Source organism: Pezoporus occidentalis, unplaced genomic scaffold, assembly GCF_034315485.1.
Source record: "Pezoporus occidentalis ecotype Australia unplaced genomic scaffold, CSIRO_AGI_Poc_V1 ctg18, whole genome shotgun sequence".
NCBI lineage: Eukaryota > Metazoa > Chordata > Aves > Psittaciformes > Psittacidae > Pezoporus > Pezoporus occidentalis.
This window is the reverse complement of record NW_026913640.1, coordinates 8,154,838-8,176,530: the sequence shown is the minus strand read 5'-3', so window position 1 is coordinate 8,176,530 and position 21,693 is coordinate 8,154,838. Positions and strand designations below refer to the sequence as shown.

Here is a 21,693-nt window from a genome sequence, read left to right as displayed (position 1 = left end):
ATGAGGGCAAGGTATCTGCAGGCTCAGTTAGGGGCTTCTGGGAACACTGTCTTGGGAAATAGTCTATTTTTAAGTAGTACTACTATGCCTGAAAGCATTTTTACAATATTTTAAAATATATCGATTGTAATCTTGCTAAAAGACAATTCACTAAAAAACGGCTAGCAGTGCAAAACATGCTAACAGCAACTGTATTATTTATTCACTGTTTAAGGTTATGAAAGTACACTTAAATTCTTGGTAATTTCTCTTTCAGTTGGTGCATCTTTAGTTTAGATTCTATGGTTCTCCAGAGTTGTTGCATTAGTGATCATCTTTAACTTTATCCTAGTGAAATAAAATAATTTGTTTTCTAGTAGCCATTTCAGCTTATAACAAAATTGTCTCTCTAGTCACCCCCAACATGAATGGAGGATCTGAATTAAGCTGAGGGAGTCTATTAGAAATTACATTTGTTAATTTTGCATTTGACTTTTGACAAGAAGTATTTAATTAACACTCTCCTGTTAAATACTTTAAAGTTGAATAAGCTATATCATTAACCCTATTCTTCTTTAACACATCAGAACAAGATTTTCATTTTTTTTTAAGCATCTGACTTTCTGCCCTATATTTTACACAAAATATGGTAAAAACTGCTGTTACTCTCCAAAGTATGAACTGGTAAAAAACCTGTGTAACAGCAAACAATAAGAACCAAGAGAGGATGGTAAATTAAAAAAAAATATATAAAATAATCAAAATAGTTAGAAAATAAAAGACTTTTCCAGTTGATTATTCATATTCCCATATTAATCACGGGATTAATTGGTGTACACCAACTGCTACTTCCCCAATAACAAAGTTTTAGATAAAAGTCACAGGTAACATTTATAAAAGTGGATTCAAGTATGATAAGTACTTCAGCAATGCTTTAGCATGTGCTTCTACCCTATACAGTATTTTTGTAGGTATGTGATCATAGATTGAACTGAAAAATAGGCTTGAAGATTTCATTGAATCTTCATTTATAAAATTCATATGCATATGAACACACATACCTTAAAGAATTCTTTCTTTTCAACTTGTTCATTGCCATCTGTATCCAACATTTTAAAGGCAATCTGAAATCCAGTCTGGGGTTCTGCAATAAATTGCAAAAGAACTTTACTGTAAATACACACACACTCACTCTTACACTAGTACTTAAATATTTGATGCAAAAGGAATACGGCCTCCATTGCTTTGCATGTATATGAAATTTTTAGTAAACCGTATGTACCTCCTCCAAGATAACCAAACTTCTTTGAGCACCTTTTTACTACCCTTTCAAGGGATAATTAATGCAATGGCAAAGCAAGAAATGCCAGCAGTGCCTAAGTGCAACCATAAATGTTCATCTGATCCCAACAACTGTAAAAATGTTGTATGTCCTATCCTGGTCTTAGATATCTCCTATAGATGTCTCCTTAATCCCACATCACTTCTGAAGTTGAGCTCTGCCTTGTTTATTGGAGCTCGTTTTCAGGTGAGAAGACTGGAAAGTGCTTTGAGAAACCAGTAATTATTCCCAAACTGCCTGAAAGAGCTAGTGTACCCCTCAGGTAGTTCTTGCATGCATTACTGTATGCCAGTATCTGCAGTCTTTCCTAGTCTTCCCCAGCAAACAGACCGATTTTGTAATCCTGGCCAGCTCCCTCGGCTCCTGCTCCTGCTGTGTTAGCCCCAGGCCTTTTTTTCCTTCCCTTCACCTTCCTCCCTAAATGTACTCAAATGTTACTGAGATGTAATAAACCACTCTTTCTGGCCTTTTTGGACAAAAGCATGTTTTGTATGACTCCCATCAAGCTGAATTTTTTCCAGGAATTTTATACAATTTTACCCTGCATTTCCTTCACCAAATGGATGTTTCTTTTCAACACAAAAATGCAATGAGTTTTGAGTCCTGAAGGCACTATAAAAACACAGTGTGTTTTGAGCTCCTTCCCACAATTTCCTGATCTTGCTTTGCTTACAGGAGGTGAACTCACTCATTAGCCAGCCCACACAGGAGCAGCATGCTGCTGAAATATAGTTACAGTTCACTACAGTAGCAAGCACTTATCCCAGTAATTTCTGGTAGCAGGTGAATTAATTCCACAACCCAGTCAAGTCAAGCATTAATATGAAAGCCACAGACTTATTGTCGCTAGAATATATTCGTGTTTCCAAGAATAATGTTGGACTCATGAGGGCAGTGAAGCAGTATCTCTAAAAAGCTCTAATGCCTTTGCAGTTTTTCTTTTGGAAATATTTTCTTCCAGCTCCATCCTGTAAAGTTGTAAGTCTTGTTTTTTTTTTTTTTTTTAAGGGAATCTTTCTGCAGAGGAAACAAGTTAAAGAGATATCCCATTCCTTTTAAGTGGTAACAAGTTGGTTAAAGTAAATAGTACTTTTTCATTTTAGATGTAACTACATCTTCATCAGACAACTAAAGCTCTCTGTGGAGCAACCCTGTGATGCAGGGATATTTTATAAATACCCTTGCAATCTGCAGAGCAGATCTCTTCCCTGACAACTGGGTTGTAATACTCAAAACTGGTTTCCTTTCCATGGAAATGCCACAAGCTAAATTTGCATTACTAGTGCAAAAGCAAGACAAGCATATCCTATAGCATATTTAGAGAATAAAAGTAATTGATGTATTTAATAGTAATTCATACCATCTGTGTTGCAATTTTCAGATAAGAGAGCTGTTACTGAAAATACACGACCTAAAGCTGCTTTTACTGTTCAGAGATGACATACTTATCTGACATGATGTAACCCCAAAGGTATGCACTTGAAAAATAAGTATAGTTCAAAGACCACCTCAGATATATTTGTATTTAATTAGAATCAGGCAAAATTCCAAAATCTGAACAGAAGAGCATCTTGACTGTGAGTGCAGGTTAGACTTGGGTGCTTCCCCTCCAACTATTCCTACATTGACCACTCTGTCAACTTGTGTGACTGGCTAATTGACATGAAGCTTTGAGTAAAAGAGACCAGTTCAGTTCCTGAGATCCTTCACCAGGCAGGTCTTTACCAGAAGCTCTATTAACTAATCACTGGAAATTAAATTCAGTACAGCACTGGAAGAAAAAATATAGCAGTAATACAAGGCACACAGAAAAAAAGGGGATCACAGAGGGCAAAATATGACCTTTGCTGCAAAATTACATTTTCAAATTCAGAGTTACAGACAGTGCTTTTATATGACAGGCAGCACAGTCTGGAACCAGGACCCTGGAAACCTGGTGCCACTTCCCTTTTCCATATTGCTCTGTTGGTGACTTAGAAGTCACTTAAATATTAACGGCTGTTTAAAGAAATCTCAAATTAATTCTCACTAGTGAGAGAGACAGGTTGTGTAAATGGGGACTGACTGACATAGGATACTTGTTAGGCAAAGACAGAGGCACTAACACGTGCTGACATTTGCTTTCAAACTGATCTGGTATGATAACTCTCTGCATAACCAAAGCAGCAACACTGGCCACTGCATTTTTGTCCTGCATCAAAATGTGCCTTTGTTTTTGCAGTTCAATACATTCCTATATAAATTCTGTGAAAAATAATGTTGCTTGATTGTCTGGAGAAGTGGAACAACTTGCTCTTATACTGCTTCAATTTTGTAATCGCTTCAGCCAGTAAATCAGCATGAATTTACTTTCAGCTGCCACTGATTTTTAAAGAAATAGAATCTTTGGCACCTATTACTGTAACTTTAATTAAGGTATTCTTCTGAAGTTACAATGTGGCTGCTGTGGTTGTCATTTAAAAAAAAAAAACAACACTTTTTTGAGTTGCAGCAAATATTTTAAAATTGACTTTCTAACTGGGCTAGGCCCAAATTATTTATGATTTAAAGAAACCACTTGAACACATGGTATAACTCATGTTTGAGTTGTGTGTAGGACTGGTCAGTCACTACTGATGATAGAGTATATTTATATGTTAAATATGTTATCCTAATGCACATACCCTATTTAATATTGTGTACTGGTTGAAATACCCAAAGAAATCACCCTTCATGCCATGCAGTAGGAACTGATGCAGTTCTAAGAGATGACACAAATTGTAAAAGGGCTACCTAAACTGCACGAGAGGCGTGCACCAATGATCACCATCTGTGAAGGTTGGACATAATCTCTCCACTCTCTGGCAACCTATGTTACTTGTTCATGCTACACTGTGAGAAGGTGGGATAGTAGAATAAGGAAAATTTGTCCATTTGTGTAAGTTTTGGATCTCTCAGCCATGGAAGTGATGAGGCTCAAGCATCTACATTCTATTGCGGCAACAGCGACTTTTTCCTTCTCTCCTTTCCCCAGCCGCTGGATAGCATGAGTATGCCTGGCTTTGCCTCTTGCTTAAAATGTTCGACCCATGTAATTCAGTCAAAACAAGACTGCATGTGGACTATTACATGGACATGCATGAGAACTACTTCACTACTAGTCTATGGGTCTTACTGAGTAATGCTTATTGCACACATCTCAAACCTCAATATTTTCCAGGGTCACCTACATCTCATCAGAACAGCATTAGGAGGTGGCAAGCCTGGCATAGAGTAAGTGTGGGTGAGGAAACCCAGATAATCCAAGATCACTTCTATGCACAATAAAAATGCCTGCCGTTTCTAGATAAAGCAAATACCAAACAAAAAAGTTTTTTAAAAAAGTGTCTGACAGAGAAAAAGGAAGGAGGCAAAGGAGGGGGAAGAAATACCTGCAAAATACTTGGAGAAATAAAGTCAAAAGGAGAAAATAAAAGGATTAAAAGCTAGAACAAAAAGACACTGCAGAATTCTGCTGTTTATGTATATTACCCAGTGCATATCTGAACACATGAATAGTAGGCAAGAACCTTCCAGACACAACAGCTTTTTATACCACTGCATGAACTATAATGTCCCATTGTCCAAAATGACTGAAACTACTGTGAAACAAATTATTTATCTTCCCCCACTGTTCTTCTTCCCCTTGTTTTGTGGTCCTGTAACCAATGTCTCTCCTCTCTCAAAGTCACTTGGCAGACTTCCCTCATCCCATGGAGCAGGGATTAGCGTGATTTTTGAAGTACTGCTAGGGACCAATGATGACACTATGCAATCAAAGTTATATCCACTTATATTAACACCTTATCATTCTACATATGACAGTTCTTTACATTTTCCTATAACACAGAAATTTAGAAAATATCAGAAAAAGTTACTGAAAAGCTGTTAGTAGCTGATAATTTACACGTAATACTTACTTGTAAGGATTGTCAGCAAAAATAGGTATTCTGCATAAGATATCAACCCTGAAATAAAAAGAGTTAAAAAATGACTTGCAAAGCCCCCAAAATACTTACAGCAAGACTTGAAAGATCATATCTTATAAACATAAAAAATATAGTTCAACATAATTTTAAATAGTTATTAAAGTAAGCCATGTTATTATTTAATAAAGTTTTTACTTGTTTTTAGTGCTCTGATGGTAAAATTCCCTATCCAGACATTCATCAATGTTCGTGTCTAACCAAGAAAGTAAGGTTTACTTGGTATTAATAAAAGGCCTACACTAAATCTTTGGATTCTCACTGAAAACATTCAATGTTATTATAAAAGGCAAATAAATTAAATGTGCTTTGTCACATTTAGTACCTGGGAGGAGAACTACTCTAACATTACCCTCAAGGATCAAAGTCCTCCATCCTTTGGCAGGCTCATGAAGGCGGAGAACAGCTTTCCTCTAATTCTCAAGGGGAACATGGCAACACGCAAAGCTGCCAAGCTGCTAGATTGTGCTGATAGTACTGCTGGGCCATGCGCCAAGAGGAGGCATCTTTTATTTTTTTCCTTTTTTTCTTAAATAGGAACATGTCCTTTCTACAAAGTGAAAGCATCTTCCCCCCTTTTGAAGGAAAATTCCAGTGTTTTTGTTTGAAATACTGCCTTAAGTGAAAAGCCTGAACAAACACAAAGATGTGATAGCGTCAAAATAGAGCATACAAGCTAAAGATAGAGTGTGCATAATGAGGGTGGTTAAACAACAGAATCTGAACCATCTGCCCTGCAATAATGTTCAGAGAAAAAATGTAAAGGGCTTTTTTCTAAATCGTTTTTGAAAATAACTGAGCTACTTTTAACTTGTGAGCTAAACATTGTATAATGATGAAGCTGCTTAAAATAAGGAAGTTCAAACATGCCTATTTATGCAAAGATAAACTGTTTTTTATAATTTATATTTAGTTAATTTAAGATAAGGAATCCACTTAAGCTTCAGTGATAAACAATTTACTTCTGATAAATTACTATGCAGAACCAACAGCATTTATATTTGACCTCAGATAGTGACTTAATACTAAGTTTTAAGTACCAGAGTTTAGAAATATTAAATTACTGACTGCAAGAGTCTGAAAATCTGAGAACAACTTTTAGCTAAAGACTAGTCTAATGCTGATCCTGTTGCCAACTCACTGTGGTTCCATATCTCAGCTTTCCTCTCCATTGAGATAGGGCTATTCAGCCTATCATCCAGCATGCATAATGTATAAATCAGCACAGTACTACAATCTTGTACAATCTTGTGGAAATAAAAAAGACTTTTATCTCAAAGATTTAAGTTTTGCTTATAAGTTTTAGGGTTACTGTCACTGCAAGAACGTAAATCACTGTTCGCATTGCTGAAAAACTTGGAATCGTGTTCCTAGATGAAGTGTCCAGAATCTCTACAAAAAAGAAAGAACTTCTACAGTTTTGGTTGGGTGTGTTGTTTTTTCTTTTCTGTGTGTGTGACACAGCAAAATAATGTTTAAAGGAATAATATAAATGAAGACAAGACAAGGCAGGAACTTTTCAAGTCTATATAGAAAACCTAACCCTAACCCAGTCGTGGACTGCAATAGTATCAGCACAAAGATCCCTGCCTGACACTTTTAAACAGCAAGTGCTGAAGGCCACCATCACTGTTCAAGGAGAAGTGGCAGTCTGCTTCTTGGCTGTCTTGAGATGCGCTGCACAGGGAGAGTCTAAGAAACACCTGGAAGGTGAAGACGAGCAGCTTATGTGCGATAAAACAGAACAAGGAGATCCCAGTGCTGGGATACAAAAGAAGAGATCATATACTCAAAGGAGTCATGTAAGAAAAACATATTTATCAAAGCATCTGAAAAGATATTAAGATGGCAGATCATGTTTGTTAAACTTGTAATAACTGAGACACAAAATGTCAGACACCTGGATAGTTTTAGCTATATGGGTACCCAAGAAACACTGTACCCTATAAATTTTGCAGAAAGACTGCAAAATTTATCTGGAGATGGTAGGATGCAAATAGAAGACCAATTTAAGGACAACACTTACTGTCTCAAGTGAGAAGCATGATGGCTCTATTCACTCAAATTGCAGAGGGCTGGAAAGAACAGCCTTGCAAGAAATGGCTGGGTGAGTCACAGACTCTGTTTTCATCATCTTATTGTAAGCTGATTGAAAAGTTGATACAGTAAAATAGGTAAAAAGGTAAACATAATAAAAATATATATATATAAAAATATCTTTATTGTCCTTTAAAACCCATTTCAGTGCCTTAAGGCAAATCCACAGCTTGCCTGACATTTTCTGGCAGACTGATTACACTAAAATACTTTGAGATAAGAATTTTTTAAACTTGTGTACCGATTCCCATTAAAAGTCTTATTTTGATTTTATTGTCCCTTTACTACCTGAGGTGAATAGCCAATTTACCTTATCTGTAAAGTAAATTAAATATTTTGGTAATTTTATTTTCATTCTACAGTAATCACTACAAAGTTATCCAAAATATGCAATGCAACAAATTAAAAAACCCTCAAGTAACAAAACCAAACCGTGAAAATCATGTCCAAGTGAAATTTAAACAATTAAAGCTTCCCATACAATTGAATGACTCAGCATACTTGCAGCCAAGCATTTGCAGTTAGAATCGGCAAAATACTGTCATTTTCTAAAACTAAATGAACCCTCCCTATGCCTCCCTAGAAATCTCTACCCTCAAACTTGATAGCAAATGCTGATAGTACAATATTTTTATCACTGAATAAATCAAAAGCATACCCACAAAATATGACATGAATTTTAAAACTGCCCACTAGAAGGCAGAATTCCCTAGCATTACATTTTACGAACTGGACTGCTGAGAGTTTCCCACTACTTGATATTTAAATAACAATTTAAAGGTAGTTAAAATAAACCCAGCTAAACAGCGGAACAAGTGTAGAGTCATTATTCTAGTACTTGTAAAAGCAGTATTAATACCTAAATAGTTACGTTTTAAAAATTTAATAATAATACATCTCAAAGTAAAAGCATCAAAGTCACTAAAGAGGCATCATGCCCAAATGCTGTAAAAACTCCATGTGCTGTGGAGACATATGGATGACAGCAATGAATATTCCTGCATCGTCTCAAACTCATTCCTGACCTCTGAAGGACAGGGTATGCCAACCTAAGCAAGGGGAGATAAATGCCTTGTCCAGAATGCAAAAGACATCAGTCTGAGCTTATCAGCAAGCCCACTTTTTGCCAAGCAGTCAGCTGGCAGAAGTACAATAAAAGGAAGCTGTGCTGATTTGCTATGTTTTCACTTTCTGTTGGCGGACTCCTGGTTTTCCCAGGCAGAATGCTTTGAGGATTTGCAGTGTCAGCCACAACAAAAAGAAAGGCTCTACCAAACGAGGAATAGAGAAAAAAAACACCTAAGAATTAATGACTGGGAATCCTTTATCAAAATCCTGGGAAAGCACATGATGGTTATTAATTTGAAAAGGCAGGAATAATTATTTAATACAAAATCCATCCTTCTCTAAGACAGGAAAAAAAGGTTCAACTTTGTGCAGATATGTTTCAGGGCTGCTGGGGTATGCTGGATCTTGCAAGGCACCTGGCTGAAGACCTGCCCACACTGGCAGAATGATGTAAGAAATTAACCATAAGGCCAAAGGGCAGGCAAAACACTGTAGGCTCAGATCGAGGGCTGCTCTCTGGCCCAAGATGCCAGCCATGGCCAGAGATCTGCTGTGCATGGAGAGAGCGTTGCTCATGTCTGCCAAGGAACTGCAGCAGTGCAAAGGCAGCTTTATTTTCCAGAACCATCCATGGGACAAGGGATTCAGGCTGAACTCTACCACACAGTTTGTGAATAGACACTGTTGGTCTTTCTCATTAGTTTGGGGATTTCGGTCTTTGTTACGGTGAAATAGTTAATTACTCATTTATTTGGTTTCCTTGACCCTCGTTTGTTTTTTTTTCCCTGCAATTAATTTATGCTAATGAGGTGTTTATTTGGTGTTCTTTAGCTCCCTGTTGTTAAACAAACAACATCCCAGCTCTCAGAGTTTTCTCTTTATGTAGCCTGATATAAGGTGAAAAGGCTGGGTGAAAAGAAACAGAAGCACATCAGTGTTGTGAAGGGCAACAGAGCAGTTGAAGAATCACAGAATGGTTTGGGTGGAAAGGGACCTTAAAGATCACCTAGTTCTGACCCCCTGCCATGGGCAGGGACACCTTCCACTAGACCATGCTGCCTGAAATCAGGATACCACTCTACATAATTAGATACAAATTCCATTTTTAGTCTTAGTTTCCATGCATTTAAGTTATACAGCTAAACAGCAGCTTATTAACACGTCTTCAAAGTCCATTTTATGCTGAAGTCATCCCTTTAGCTCTTTTCTCCAAGTGGGCTTTCTGATTTCTGTCACGACTTCCAGTATCTCAGAAGGCTTTCAATTCCCAGCCCTGTCTCTTTACTGTCTTGCATAAGTGAGAGTTTTGCTAAGTAGGCAGCTACTGGCTAGATGGGAATGAAGTCTAAACCCTGAAAACTTCTTTAAAAATACATTCAATTCATACCATATAATGAGATAAAAAGCAAGATGTACTTTTCACTATGAAAAGTGCTCATTACCTTTATCACCAAGCTCTCTAAAAAAGGTTGGTCCTGGTTTAGCTTTGGTAACACACAGCAGTGCAGCATCCACCTCCTTTAAAGACACAAACAAGAAAATATAAAGCCAGTTTTCAAAGAGAAGTATTCAGCTGAATAACAGAAAGAATGCAAGTTCTTTTGAAGAAGGAAAGGAACATTTTGCTTACCTTTTTTGTCAGTTTCTTGGCTGAGGCTTTACCTATAAAAAAAAAAATCATCATCATTCAATAACAAACTGACATTAAACTTTGATCAGGTTCTGTGGCATTTCTTCAGATTTTTATGAGAAAATGCTAAGTAATATGAAACAGAGTATTTTGCAACAGGCAGTTTGTTTCTAATTCCCACAATGATCAAGAAAGGACAACATTTAAAAATAATATGAGCAGTCTGTTTGAGTGTTCTTGCAACCTAGAAGAAACCACAGCCCACTGGTATCTATGACTGACTTTCTAGTGGGATTTCACGTACTGTGATCTACAAACGTAGCACAGATTCCAAAGCAAGGTTATACAGTAGGAAACAACTGTAGCATTCAGAAAGGGATTTTCATGCTCACATAATAATCCTTCAAGTGTAGGCTGAGTATGCAAAAACTAAGAAATACTAAAAAAAGAGAAAAAAGAATGAAAATATTGATGTTTCTATTAAGCAGAAGTAAACTGAACAACTCCACCTCATGAAACAGCATGAGATGAAACCATGCAGACTCCTAAGTGCTTATCAGTAGGTTCAAGTTTACACACTCAAATAGGGGAGCCGCTGGCAGCAGGATTAAGTTATATTCCTCTCTAAATCACCCATTTGAGGAACTGCAATGTATTATCAGTGGAACGCTTCAGCTGGTTAGGAGGGCACCTCAGAAATCCTGCATTCATGGACTGGGAGGAGGCTCCATGCCTTTGCTGTTTGTCTACCCTATCATAGAATCACAGAATCAAAGAATAGTTAGGGTTGGAAAGGACCTTAAGATCATCTAGTTCCAACCCCTCTGCCACGGGCAGGGACACCTCACACTAACCCATGCCATGCAAGGCTCCGTCCAACCTGGCCTTGAACACCACCAGGGATGGAGCATTCACAACCTCCCTGAGCAACCCATTCCAGTGCCTCACCACCCTTACAGTAAAGAACTTCCTCCTTATAGCGAATCTAAACTTCCCCTGTTTAAGTTTTAACCCGTTACCCCTTGTCCTATCACTACAGTCCCTAATGAATAGTCCCTCTCCAGCATCCTTATAAGCCCCCTTCAGATACTGGAAGGCTGCTATGAGGTCTCCACGCTGCCTTTTCTTCCTCCAGGCTGACCAGCCCCAACTTTCTCAGCCTGTCTTCATCTGGGAGGTGCTCCAATCCCCTGATCATCCTCGTGGCCCTCCTCTGGACTTGTTTCAACAGTTCCATGTCCTTTTTATGATGAGGAAACCAGAACTGCACACACTGGTCTTTCTCCTCAGCACTTCCCCTCATACAGTTCTTAAAACCCTGTGTCCTTCACTCTCCCTTCCTTAATCACCAGTTCCTCTGGATTCCAGCCAACCATTCCCTTCTATTTAGTCACACTGTGCAAGCACAATCTGAGCTGCTTTCATTTGCTCTGAGGACTGGTGCCCTGCATGCAGCAGGCTCCTCTGCTCCACACTCAGACTCCAAGGCTTACTCTGCCACATAATGGGCATCTTCCATTCGAAAGGTCACCGGTGCAGCACTGCTGTTTGGAAATAGACATGATGGAGCTGGTGGGCAGCTATCAACAAACTTTTACCAAGCATTTTCACAGGCCCATAATTTAGCCAGCCAGAGGTGCTTTCTCAGTAAAATAGCGAATTTCCATAATGCTGGCAAAAGACAAGCCCAGCTGCAGGAGGTCTCCACTGGCAGTTTGGCTTCAGACGAGGGAAGCTGCTGAAACATCTCAACCAGCAATAGTTCCTTTTCCAGCACAGGCAAAACTGTGCCCTGGCTTCTGCTCCCCGAACTGGGAATAACAGTTTTGATGATAAATTCCTCTCCCCACCCCCAAATCAGCCTAAGGCAGACACCTGGCACATAACATTTCAATCCAAATGTTTGAGTTTGACAAAAGTTATAAGCAACTAAAATTAGGTTTTTAATACTGGAGTGTTGAGCGACCCCATCAACAGGTGTTACTAGCACCACCTGTTAACTGTGGATGAATACATTTTTGTGCAGTGCATGTATATGTATTTTTACCCATATATATATATATATAAAAATATATATATATAAAGCTACATAGATAGATACCTTCTAGCTCAAAGGATGTATTAAATACTCTACTTTGTCTCAGTTGAGATAAAGGAAGTCAGACTAATAATGGTTTGGGAAAACAAGGAAAAATCATGACATCCAGTAAGGCTAAATCTTGAGCAGTGTGATGTAACACCAGTTTAACACTGCTCAGGACTGCAGAGCATTTTAATGAATGGCTATTTAGGTAATTAAGTGGTTCAGACCTCAGCTCTGAAATGTTGCTGTCTCTGTACAGGGTATTTCAATGTGGAATTAAGCTACAGCAGCTTTTTCAGCTCTGGGAGACCCACATAGCAGGAAGCCTTATAGGAGGAAATGAGTCAGGCTGTAAGCCTGATGAAAACATTATCTGAAATAAAAAAGGGAAAACCACTCTGTATTGAAGCCAGCCATACACTCGAATTCAGTTAACAGCAGCTCCAGTCATTCCACTCTCCTGTGGCCCCAAGAGCATCGCATCTGGAACAGTACCCACTACTGCAGCAGCACACCGGGCAGTAGCCTTTTGTCAGCATCCAGGAGGACAATGGAGACAAGCTGTACTCTGTGAGCTGGAACAGTAAAGGCATGCATAACGGATGCAAGGTAAGGAGAAAGCACTGGGAGCTACAGTTGAGACACTAGTTGGCCAAATTTGTGAGGCTCTACGGTTAAGTCCATATTTCTCTTCTTCATTTTATATTCAGCAAAGCAACTCTGAAAAACTTCAGGTACTCAGACGCAGACATATGGACTTTCTTTTCACAACTGCAACTGCCTAGAGGTCATACACAAGGTTGCAGAAGCCATCAGTATCTGCTCTCTCGCATTTAGCTGTGGCCACCCCTGAGATGACATTTAAGATATTGACATGCCAACTGACTTCTTTCAGAGCTGAAAAGACAATAACAACAATACAGAGGTGCTCATGCTACCTTTGACTAGGGAATCTTGGCATGGCTGAAAAGACTAGTGGAGGAAAGGAAGCCTTTGCTGAGTGGCAGAAGAGTAAGAGGACAGTCACATCACCCCAGAATGTGGTGAGGGGCAGAACAAGGCGGGTGAGATCGGTCCCTGCTACAGCTGACTACATAAGGGGCTGCTACTACAATAAAAAAAAGGAAAAAAGGCAGGAGGGAAAGAGACAAATTGAGAGATAAACAAAGGTACTTCTCTTTTCTAAGTAGTAAATACAGCAGAGTAATAAATATAGAGCCTTTTAATCATGTTCTTCTCAAATGGGCTTAAAAATCAAAATATTTTATAACCTAGTCAAATGAAAATGGCATACAGATGTCAGCATGTGCACCGGTAGACCAGGAATTTATTTTAAGAAGACTGACAACTGGAACACTAGTGTTATTTTTCATATTGCCATTTGTGTAAGGTATTGGAATAAAATCTTTTAATAATGTAATATTTCAAACGGGAGAATGAGTTGCCTCCAGTAATTATTTGACATTTTCTAAGAATTAAATCCAGTTACATTATACTGAAACTGTCACCATATAAAATCATCTGTGAAGACTTAAATCTCAGCTTTCACTTGGAAACATTAGCTACTTTTATTGTAGCACTTATGATATTCCCTGAATAATAATTTAGCTTTTGGTGCTTATTCTTTCCATTTCTTCCCAACTATTCACTTCCTAACAATGAGATCCCTTTAAACACCAACAAGGAAAGCTCTGCTAATATTGCATGCTACCACAGCAAATGTGCAGCCCTCTGAGGAACCAGGTCTTTCAAGGCCTTGTCTACAATAATTAGCGAAAGGAAGTTAACTCCTCTCACAGAAAATGTACTGCAAAGGTATGAGCAGCTTTCTTAGCCAGTTCAGACACTGAAAATGAAAAAAAGAAAAGCCTCTTCTTTCCTATCAATTAAATTTGATGCTGTCACTACAAATATATCAGGATATAAGTCTCTCTTTGAGGAATACAGGCAATGCTTATAATTATTAGGAACTATTTCATCTAGTAAGTGAAAGATCTGTATGATGCACTTTTCTATAGTTTTATTCTTCTATCTTGATAGATTCTTACTAATAGGTAAAATTAATGTCATATTAGAGAACTCTGTAGTAGCAGCAGTCTTACTTTGGGATCAGAAAAGAAACTTGGAATTTTTATTGTTTTGAATTTGAATGAATGAGAAGAAAAACAACTTTTTTCTTTTCCTCCAGACCTGCCAAGACTGTGATGGAATTCTGGCTTGAAGGACAGTGAGTATTTTTAAGGGTCCCTATGTATTTTACAGATGCTGTCATCTAATTTTCACCACCTGTATCGGATCCATGAAATGACAATGAGGTACAGACACACCTTTCACGGACAAAAAGCCATCTTAGCTTTTTAAGTTGAATGAATACCAAGTCTACTTAGAAGTCCACAAATTCTGTGCTGTTAGCCAAGAAACTTAGCTGACAACTGTAATTATGAAAACACTGCCAAGAGCAGCTACGTTTGCCTTTATTTGCCTTTGACAAACCCAGGTATTTTGTCACATAAATTTCTTACAATAGAAGTGTTTCCATCATCTATCAGGTTTTTACATCAAGACATAGAATGAACCTGACATCAATGTTAGGATTAACATTAGGAAGGGGCTGAATTAAACAAGCACCCACTTGCACTCAGTAACACCCATTTACATCTGTACAGCTAAGGAAAGGCTTAGATCTGACAAAGGATCTTAGAGCCAAAGAGTGAACACAATCATTATGATCAACCATTACAAAACCAATGATCAAATACCAAAGCAAAAGTAGAGAAGTCACTACTATATGCAAGAAAACATAATTTTAAGTCTGCAAGTTGCTCTATTTTTGTAACATGAAAATTAAAATTAATTTCTGAATCAATCTTTTTCCGCAATCTTAACTTCTCATGAGAACAGTGTAAAATAGGTATCTTACCCTAGGAGGAGAACAAACCCCTAACCCTTTTATTAGCAAAGTCACTGAGATAGTTTGACCAGGACTTCTTTCTAGCTCCATTTCAGATAGACACAGTGATAAGTTAAGAAAAGAAAAAAAAAGGAAATTGTTTCCCATTTTTTTTTAAATTTTAGTGGCAATCATTGCTAACTTTGCTGTTTGAAGTCATAGTGAGGTATTAGGAAATCAATTTTTTTCATGAAAAATTAAGAATACCATTAAGTATGTCACAATTCAAACAAATTCTGATTCCACAAAATGATGAGTGAAATAAACCTTTCGTGCTGGATATGATCTCACCACACTCATAATCTGAGGATCAGGGCATTTTATAAACCCAAACCACTGTGTGCAGCTCACCCGTTCACAGTAGAGCCCGCCCTGCAGCTCTGCCTCCCATCAGAACAAGAATTTGTATTTCTCCATTTAGTTGGCTGCCAGCTTTTACACAAGCTGAACTCTCAGAATCCTGCCCTGAGTGCCAGCAAGCTGGGCTAGCTAAGAATCATGTATGGCGATATCCTTGGGGAGATCCTGTTAGAATTTTTGTTTAAATTAGCCTAAACCAGAAGATCATTGAAATTCAATATCTTGTATTTCATTTCCATCTCTCTCTCAGATATTTTTAACCATACTGGACAAGTACCTTATCCAAACAAGGTGTCCTTTGTTTACCTGCCTTATTTACATTCTCAGCACTTTAAAGCTCTTCTATGCACTTATAAAGTACTTACTGCTAATGAAACCAATAATGTAAAGAGCAAAAATTCAAGCCAGTAACTAGTCCTTTAAGGACTCCTTTTAAAACATTGGTGATACTGGAGATAAATCAAGGATAGCAAAAAAAAAAAAAAAGAAAAAAAGAAAAAAAATAAGGCTTTTTGAAAGCATGACAAACCAGGTGGGGTCAGATTGCTATGATAGCTTCTGGCAAACTAAAATCTGAATAATAAATGAGGGTGCCATTTAAACGAATTAAAAATCCACTTCAGACAGAAAGCTTTTACTGAACTAATGCATTGCTCCACTGAAGGGTAATTGATAAAATTTCAATCACATGAATTAGTGAATTGAACCACCTGAATTAAAATCCAAGTATGCCCAGTGGAAAAGGCAGTTTGCAATAATAGGAGCTTCTGATATACTTTACAAAACAAGCTTTGCATCTGTCCTTCTTTATTTAGAACAACTGTTCATCTGAGGAAATGAGAAATATACACTTCTAGGCCGAGGCCAGCGCTGGCAGATCTCCATTTCAGAGGAGCAGTTGCACCAGAGCCAGTTAATACCAGAAGGTTTCTCTGTGAGTAAGGCAGCTCTAGGTAAAAAAGGTGGATGCTGAAGCAGGGAGAAAGCATCAAAGGATGACAGTCTTTTAGGAAACTGAAACAGACTGAAAAATAATGATAAGCTAGTTTCCAAAACTGTGCGAGACTGCAGCACCAAGTCACCAGTGCTGCCAGGAGTTCCAAAATAACCAAAGTCATCAACGTAAAAGCAGACATTGTGGTGCTCACTGCAGAGCACATGAGCAGCTCAGTCCTCACCAGGACTGGATTGTAGCTGGAGGCTGTGGGGGTGCAGGGATGGCAGGGGAACACCTTTTCCTTAAGTACCAACCAGGGAAGGTGACTTGCTCCCAGATTTGCTCTCTTTCTAATAACATACCAAAACTGCAGATAGCAAAAGCTGAGAATAGGTTCAAACTTACAAGCTTACCACATCAAACGCACTGCAATGACACATACCATACAGACAGTAATTTCTTTCAAAACATCACAAAAGTCTAACAGGCAGCAAGAAGCCAAGCACAGTGCATTTGCAGATGAGCATCTCCGCAGCAGAAGAGGCTGCACAAACCCTGCATGGGTTCCGAGCTCAGGACTGGAGAGAGCATCCAGAGGAAAAATGTGTCATGTGAAATGCAAATCCTCAAACTTCCAAATAAGCAGCTCATGCTTGGTTCCTCTGGCTTCATTTAGACATCTAAAAATTAGATGCCTAAATCCAAGTTAGTGATCTCTACGGTGCATTGCTGTAACTATGATGGTGTAAGAACATACGCAGAAAAGGGTTTATAATTAACTTTGAAATCTGCTGCTCGTATTTCAGATCTGAAGAAGAGCTCATATGCCCAAAAGCTTGTCTAATTTTTTCCAACTTACAGCAGCTGGTCTAATAAAAGACATTAGCTCTGTTTACAAATCTCATCCTGACTAATGACCCCAGGCTCCCTTTATAATCAAGGGAGAGAAACAAACACAGCAAAAAAGCAATTTATTCCTGATTGAGATAGGTGTCTCATACAGGCCTTGGACTTACCTGTTTCTTTCCATTAACTATAAAGAGATGCTACAATCACTTGCCCTGACTTGACATTAATCTTTTATATATATAAATTAAGTACATGAATCCTTCTGCACACAGCCAGATAACTCACACCATGATTGCCTTTTCTATTTGTTATATCTGTAATCTTTTTTTTCCAACCTCCTATCTATCAGCCCAATGTTAGCAGAGCTGGGGGCATGTATTGCTGTTTTATCAAGAACTTTGTCAGATACACGGGCAAAGTGTACTACAGTTCAAGAGGCAGAGTGGCTACATAATTGGATCAATGAAGTATTATAAAGGATAATTAAGATTACCTGGAATAAGCTGTATCCATAATACATGTTCTGAGACCAGAAGGGTGGAGAATGACTCTTGCCAAGCTGGAGAGAACATTATGTAGTTCAGACCTTTGAGATGGATGGCATCTCCTGAATCTGTACAAAGGCGTGGACCTTCCACAGAGAGCAGGCAGGCAGAGTCCCAACTCAAGAAAAAAGTCTTATTTTTAGACTTGAGATGGTAGTCAGTCTCAAAACTGACAGCGTGAGATAGACTAACCCTTCAAGAAGACTCAATTAATGAACTTTAATCCTACTCTGAAATGAAGAACAGATTATCTCCTTAGCATCGCTACGCTTTACATTGTTACCTCCTGTTGCTAACACAGACTAATTTTTTAAATGCTATAGCGTTGGAGCACATGCTATGTTAAGGTACTAACAAAGAATGAAGATAAACTATTATGATAGCCTCGTAGCACTAAATGTTTAATTCTGTTCCTGTACTAGGCAGCATCAGAAGTCATGATCCCCATCCTAAAGGCTTGGTAATCTACTTTACAGCTAAAGAAGATAAGCATAAAAAAAAGTAGAACAACAAATAAAGTAGGATAAGAATAATAATGAAATGACACAGTTAAAATCTAACTTAATCCACAGTTTGAGCAAATTGCATCTTAACTGTAGGCAAAGATTAATCTGGATTCAGAATGAACATGTGTGCAAATTAACTGTGCCACAATCAAAATGAAGGAAGAAAAGGTCAGCACCTTAACAGCATCTGAAATTGATTCTTACCTCACTGTGCAAGACTTTATTTAGGCTTATGTGCTCAATACAGCCACCACCACCACCGTAGCAACTATCCCTATAGCTTCATTTAGACACTTCCTTTATAATTTGTATTCTTCCACATATCTGAAATCTTCCCTACCATGACAAACTGTTACTTTTCACATGCATCTTAAAAAAAGAAAAATACTACTAACAGTTCAGTTAAAGACTAGGCACAAGAGTATTAAAGACTGTTAATTATTATAAATTGGATTCACTTGCTGACAAATAGCTGCGGTGCCAGGTGAAGAATTCATCCTTTTTGTGGGAATCTATCAGCATAAAGCTACCTTACTAACCCTGGAACACAGAAAGAGAGGGCATGTGTCAGAGAGGCTTGCCTTTTTCAACTTCTTGCTTTGATGCAATTTACCCCTTAAGCAGAAATTGCAAATCATATCAAACTGTGTCAAATTATATGAAGTAACTGTACAGTTTAGTTATTGAACTTAGATATGTAATGAACACTCTTAACATGCAAGAACTACGGATAACGAGGCCAGAAATGACCATGTGAGTCACCTACTTTGTCCTATTGCTCCCCACAGACTTTTGCTCATGCATCATCTCATCAGTTTATGTGCACACAAATACATGTTCACACGTTCAAAAAGATAGTATTAATACTTAACTGCAGTTTGGGAAATGGCCTTAAGTTGCACTAGGCGAGGCTTAGACTGGATATTAGGGTTATCAGCACTGGAACAAACTGCCCAGGAAAGTGGGTGAGTCACCATCCTTGGAGGTATTGAAAAGATGTATAGACATGGTGCTTAGGGATGTGGTTTAGTGGTGGAAGTGACAGCATTAGATTTATGTTTGAACTCGATGATCTTAAAAGGTCTTTTCCAACCTAAACAATTCTATGATTGAAGTTCAAAAGACAATAATGACATTAATTCATCTGCTTTGTTTATGGAATAGCTCGCTTTTTCTTAAACTTGCTCATCCACATACAACCTTCAGGGTACTGTTATTGCTTATTCCTAGTGGAACTGGAAAAATAAAATAACTTTTCAAAATTAAACCTGGAAATTAGTGAAGAAATTGAAGTTATTCATGGTATCAGCCTGAAAAATGCAGTCTGTTACCATAATTCTGTTCAGATGTAGGGCATTTATAGTGCTTGTGTCCAAGCAGTAAATAGCTGACTTACTAGCGAATCAAGCCAATTCAGTTTACTGCAGTGGGTAAGTAACTGGGAGCACTGATATTTCACATAAATTGAGTGGGTTCTCAAGACTCCTGTAAATATAAAAAGCTATTTAGTACCAGTTTATAGAGTAGCTCACTTTTTCTCTGTTGCATCCTATCACATACCAAATTTTTTTTACATCATCATTAATGCTTTCTCTTTTGCTAAAACAGTATTTTTCTTTAAAAGGTTAATTTACTTCACTACAGCAATGGGCAGTAAAAATTCATAGAAATATTGTAAAAAAAATGTTCCACGAGGTGACAGCTCATTGGAAATGTACAATGGAATTTTGCTAGAAATACCACTTCAGTAAACTTGAGTTCATCATATCCCAACAATCCCTAGTCAGACCTTTGGTAGGGAAAAAAAAGAAAAGAAAAAAACAAAACGGAGAGATTGATGCACTGAAGAAGGACATCTGTGAAATCTAGAAATTTCATCAGCAGGATGTCCAGTTTCTATTGGTGCACTATTCTAATAATGGTGCTGACGTGACTGTCCTATTTCATTCTCTAGCCCTTCCATCAAATATGTAGGATTTGACTCCTTTAGGGTTGCCTTACATCCCCCAGAGACATCCTTTCCAACATCTTGTTCTTACTCATGTGCCGGTGGTAACAATTCTAGTGAATACCGCACAAACATCACCTTTTTAGTCACTGCGAGAGATGGTCTCACGATTTTCAGAGAAGCTTGTGGGAAGACCCATGAAGTGGGGCTCCCTGTGGTTATGGGGAATCACCTCATTCACAGAATAGCTGAAACTGGAAGGGAGCTCTGGAGATCATGGTGGTAATTCTCATGGTGACAACTGGAAAAAGTTCAAAGCAGTCTGGGAGGTCTCCCAAAATCATGACCAGTTGGGTGTTGAGTAATATGCTTGCAGACATTTGTTTCTAGAAGGACTGTGAATACAGAACATCTTTCTAATTTAATACAATCATCTGACCAACTTTGCAATGGTAAAATATCAGTTTAGGTGCTTTTGTAACTTAGACTAAATGCAAGGAAAAGTATTTTGGTAGGCTTTATGTGGAGTTTTGGATTTCCCCCCCTTGCTTATACCAGAGACAACTATGTTCTTATGCACTTGAAGACTATCCTGGCTTCAGTTCTCACTGACTTACCTATGAAGGAAGATGTAATGTGTGGGGTTTGTCCATCAAGAAGTTTGGGGGGAGGGAGGCTCCCTGTGGCTGTCCTTATGTGAAACAATACTCCTTTTGACTCTGTAACTGTTGTACTCTGTAAGTAATGGGGGGGAGGTCAGTTGTATTGTTGCACAGGATTGTGAGAGAGAAAAGAGGGCTGGGTGGCTCGAAGTGGTGTCTTGTTGCAACGCTTGAGGGGAGGGGAGGGGGCTGCGACGGTGAGGAGGCTCCAGTGGACGCTTCTCGAAGCCTCTGGCAGCTTCTCGAAACTTCTCGGTAATGAGACCCCCTGCAACAAAGGGAACCAATGGGGAAGAGCCATGTCAACATCCGAGTGAGGAGGGGAGACAGGATTGGCTGGGACCTTGAACCGAAAAAGATAAAGGACCGCCTCCCAGGGACCGCACGTGCGCATCTTGGGTGGAGCAGAGGACTCCCCAGCGCACCCAGCGCTGTTTTATCTGCTATTGCTTACTCGGTTTAATAAAACTTACACTTTAAACCAAAATTGGCTACAATATTGATAATAGAAGACAAGACATTTTTGCCTTATTTGTCGAGACATGAGAGCACCAAGTGCTGATTTAAAAGCAAATTTTGAATTTGACTGAAAGGAAACAATTCTATGTTGGTAATTTCATTAGTAAGAGCACTGTGTTCAAGGCCTGAGACATTTTGTCTTCCTGTCCAGAGCATGATAAATGTCACAAAAATTCAGAACCTTATTATGCTTATTTCCAGAACGTAAGCCCCA

General features: G+C 38.4%; 1 protein-coding gene across 1 annotated transcript in view; it reads right to left on the bottom strand.

The window, feature by feature from the left end:
* Positions 1–21,693, bottom strand: part of MICU2 (mitochondrial calcium uptake 2) — a 142,348-nt gene that overhangs the window by 27,669 nt on the left and 92,986 nt on the right. Inside the window, exons 3-6 of the mRNA XM_062615212.1 lie at positions 10,121–10,152; positions 9,933–10,008; positions 5,260–5,307; positions 1,041–1,123 (exon numbers count right to left, since the gene is read on the bottom strand). Coding sequence (XP_062471196.1) covers positions 1,041–1,123; positions 5,260–5,307; positions 9,933–10,008; positions 10,121–10,152 — 239 coding nt within the window. The remainder of the gene's footprint in view (positions 1–1,040; positions 1,124–5,259; positions 5,308–9,932; positions 10,009–10,120; positions 10,153–21,693) is intronic.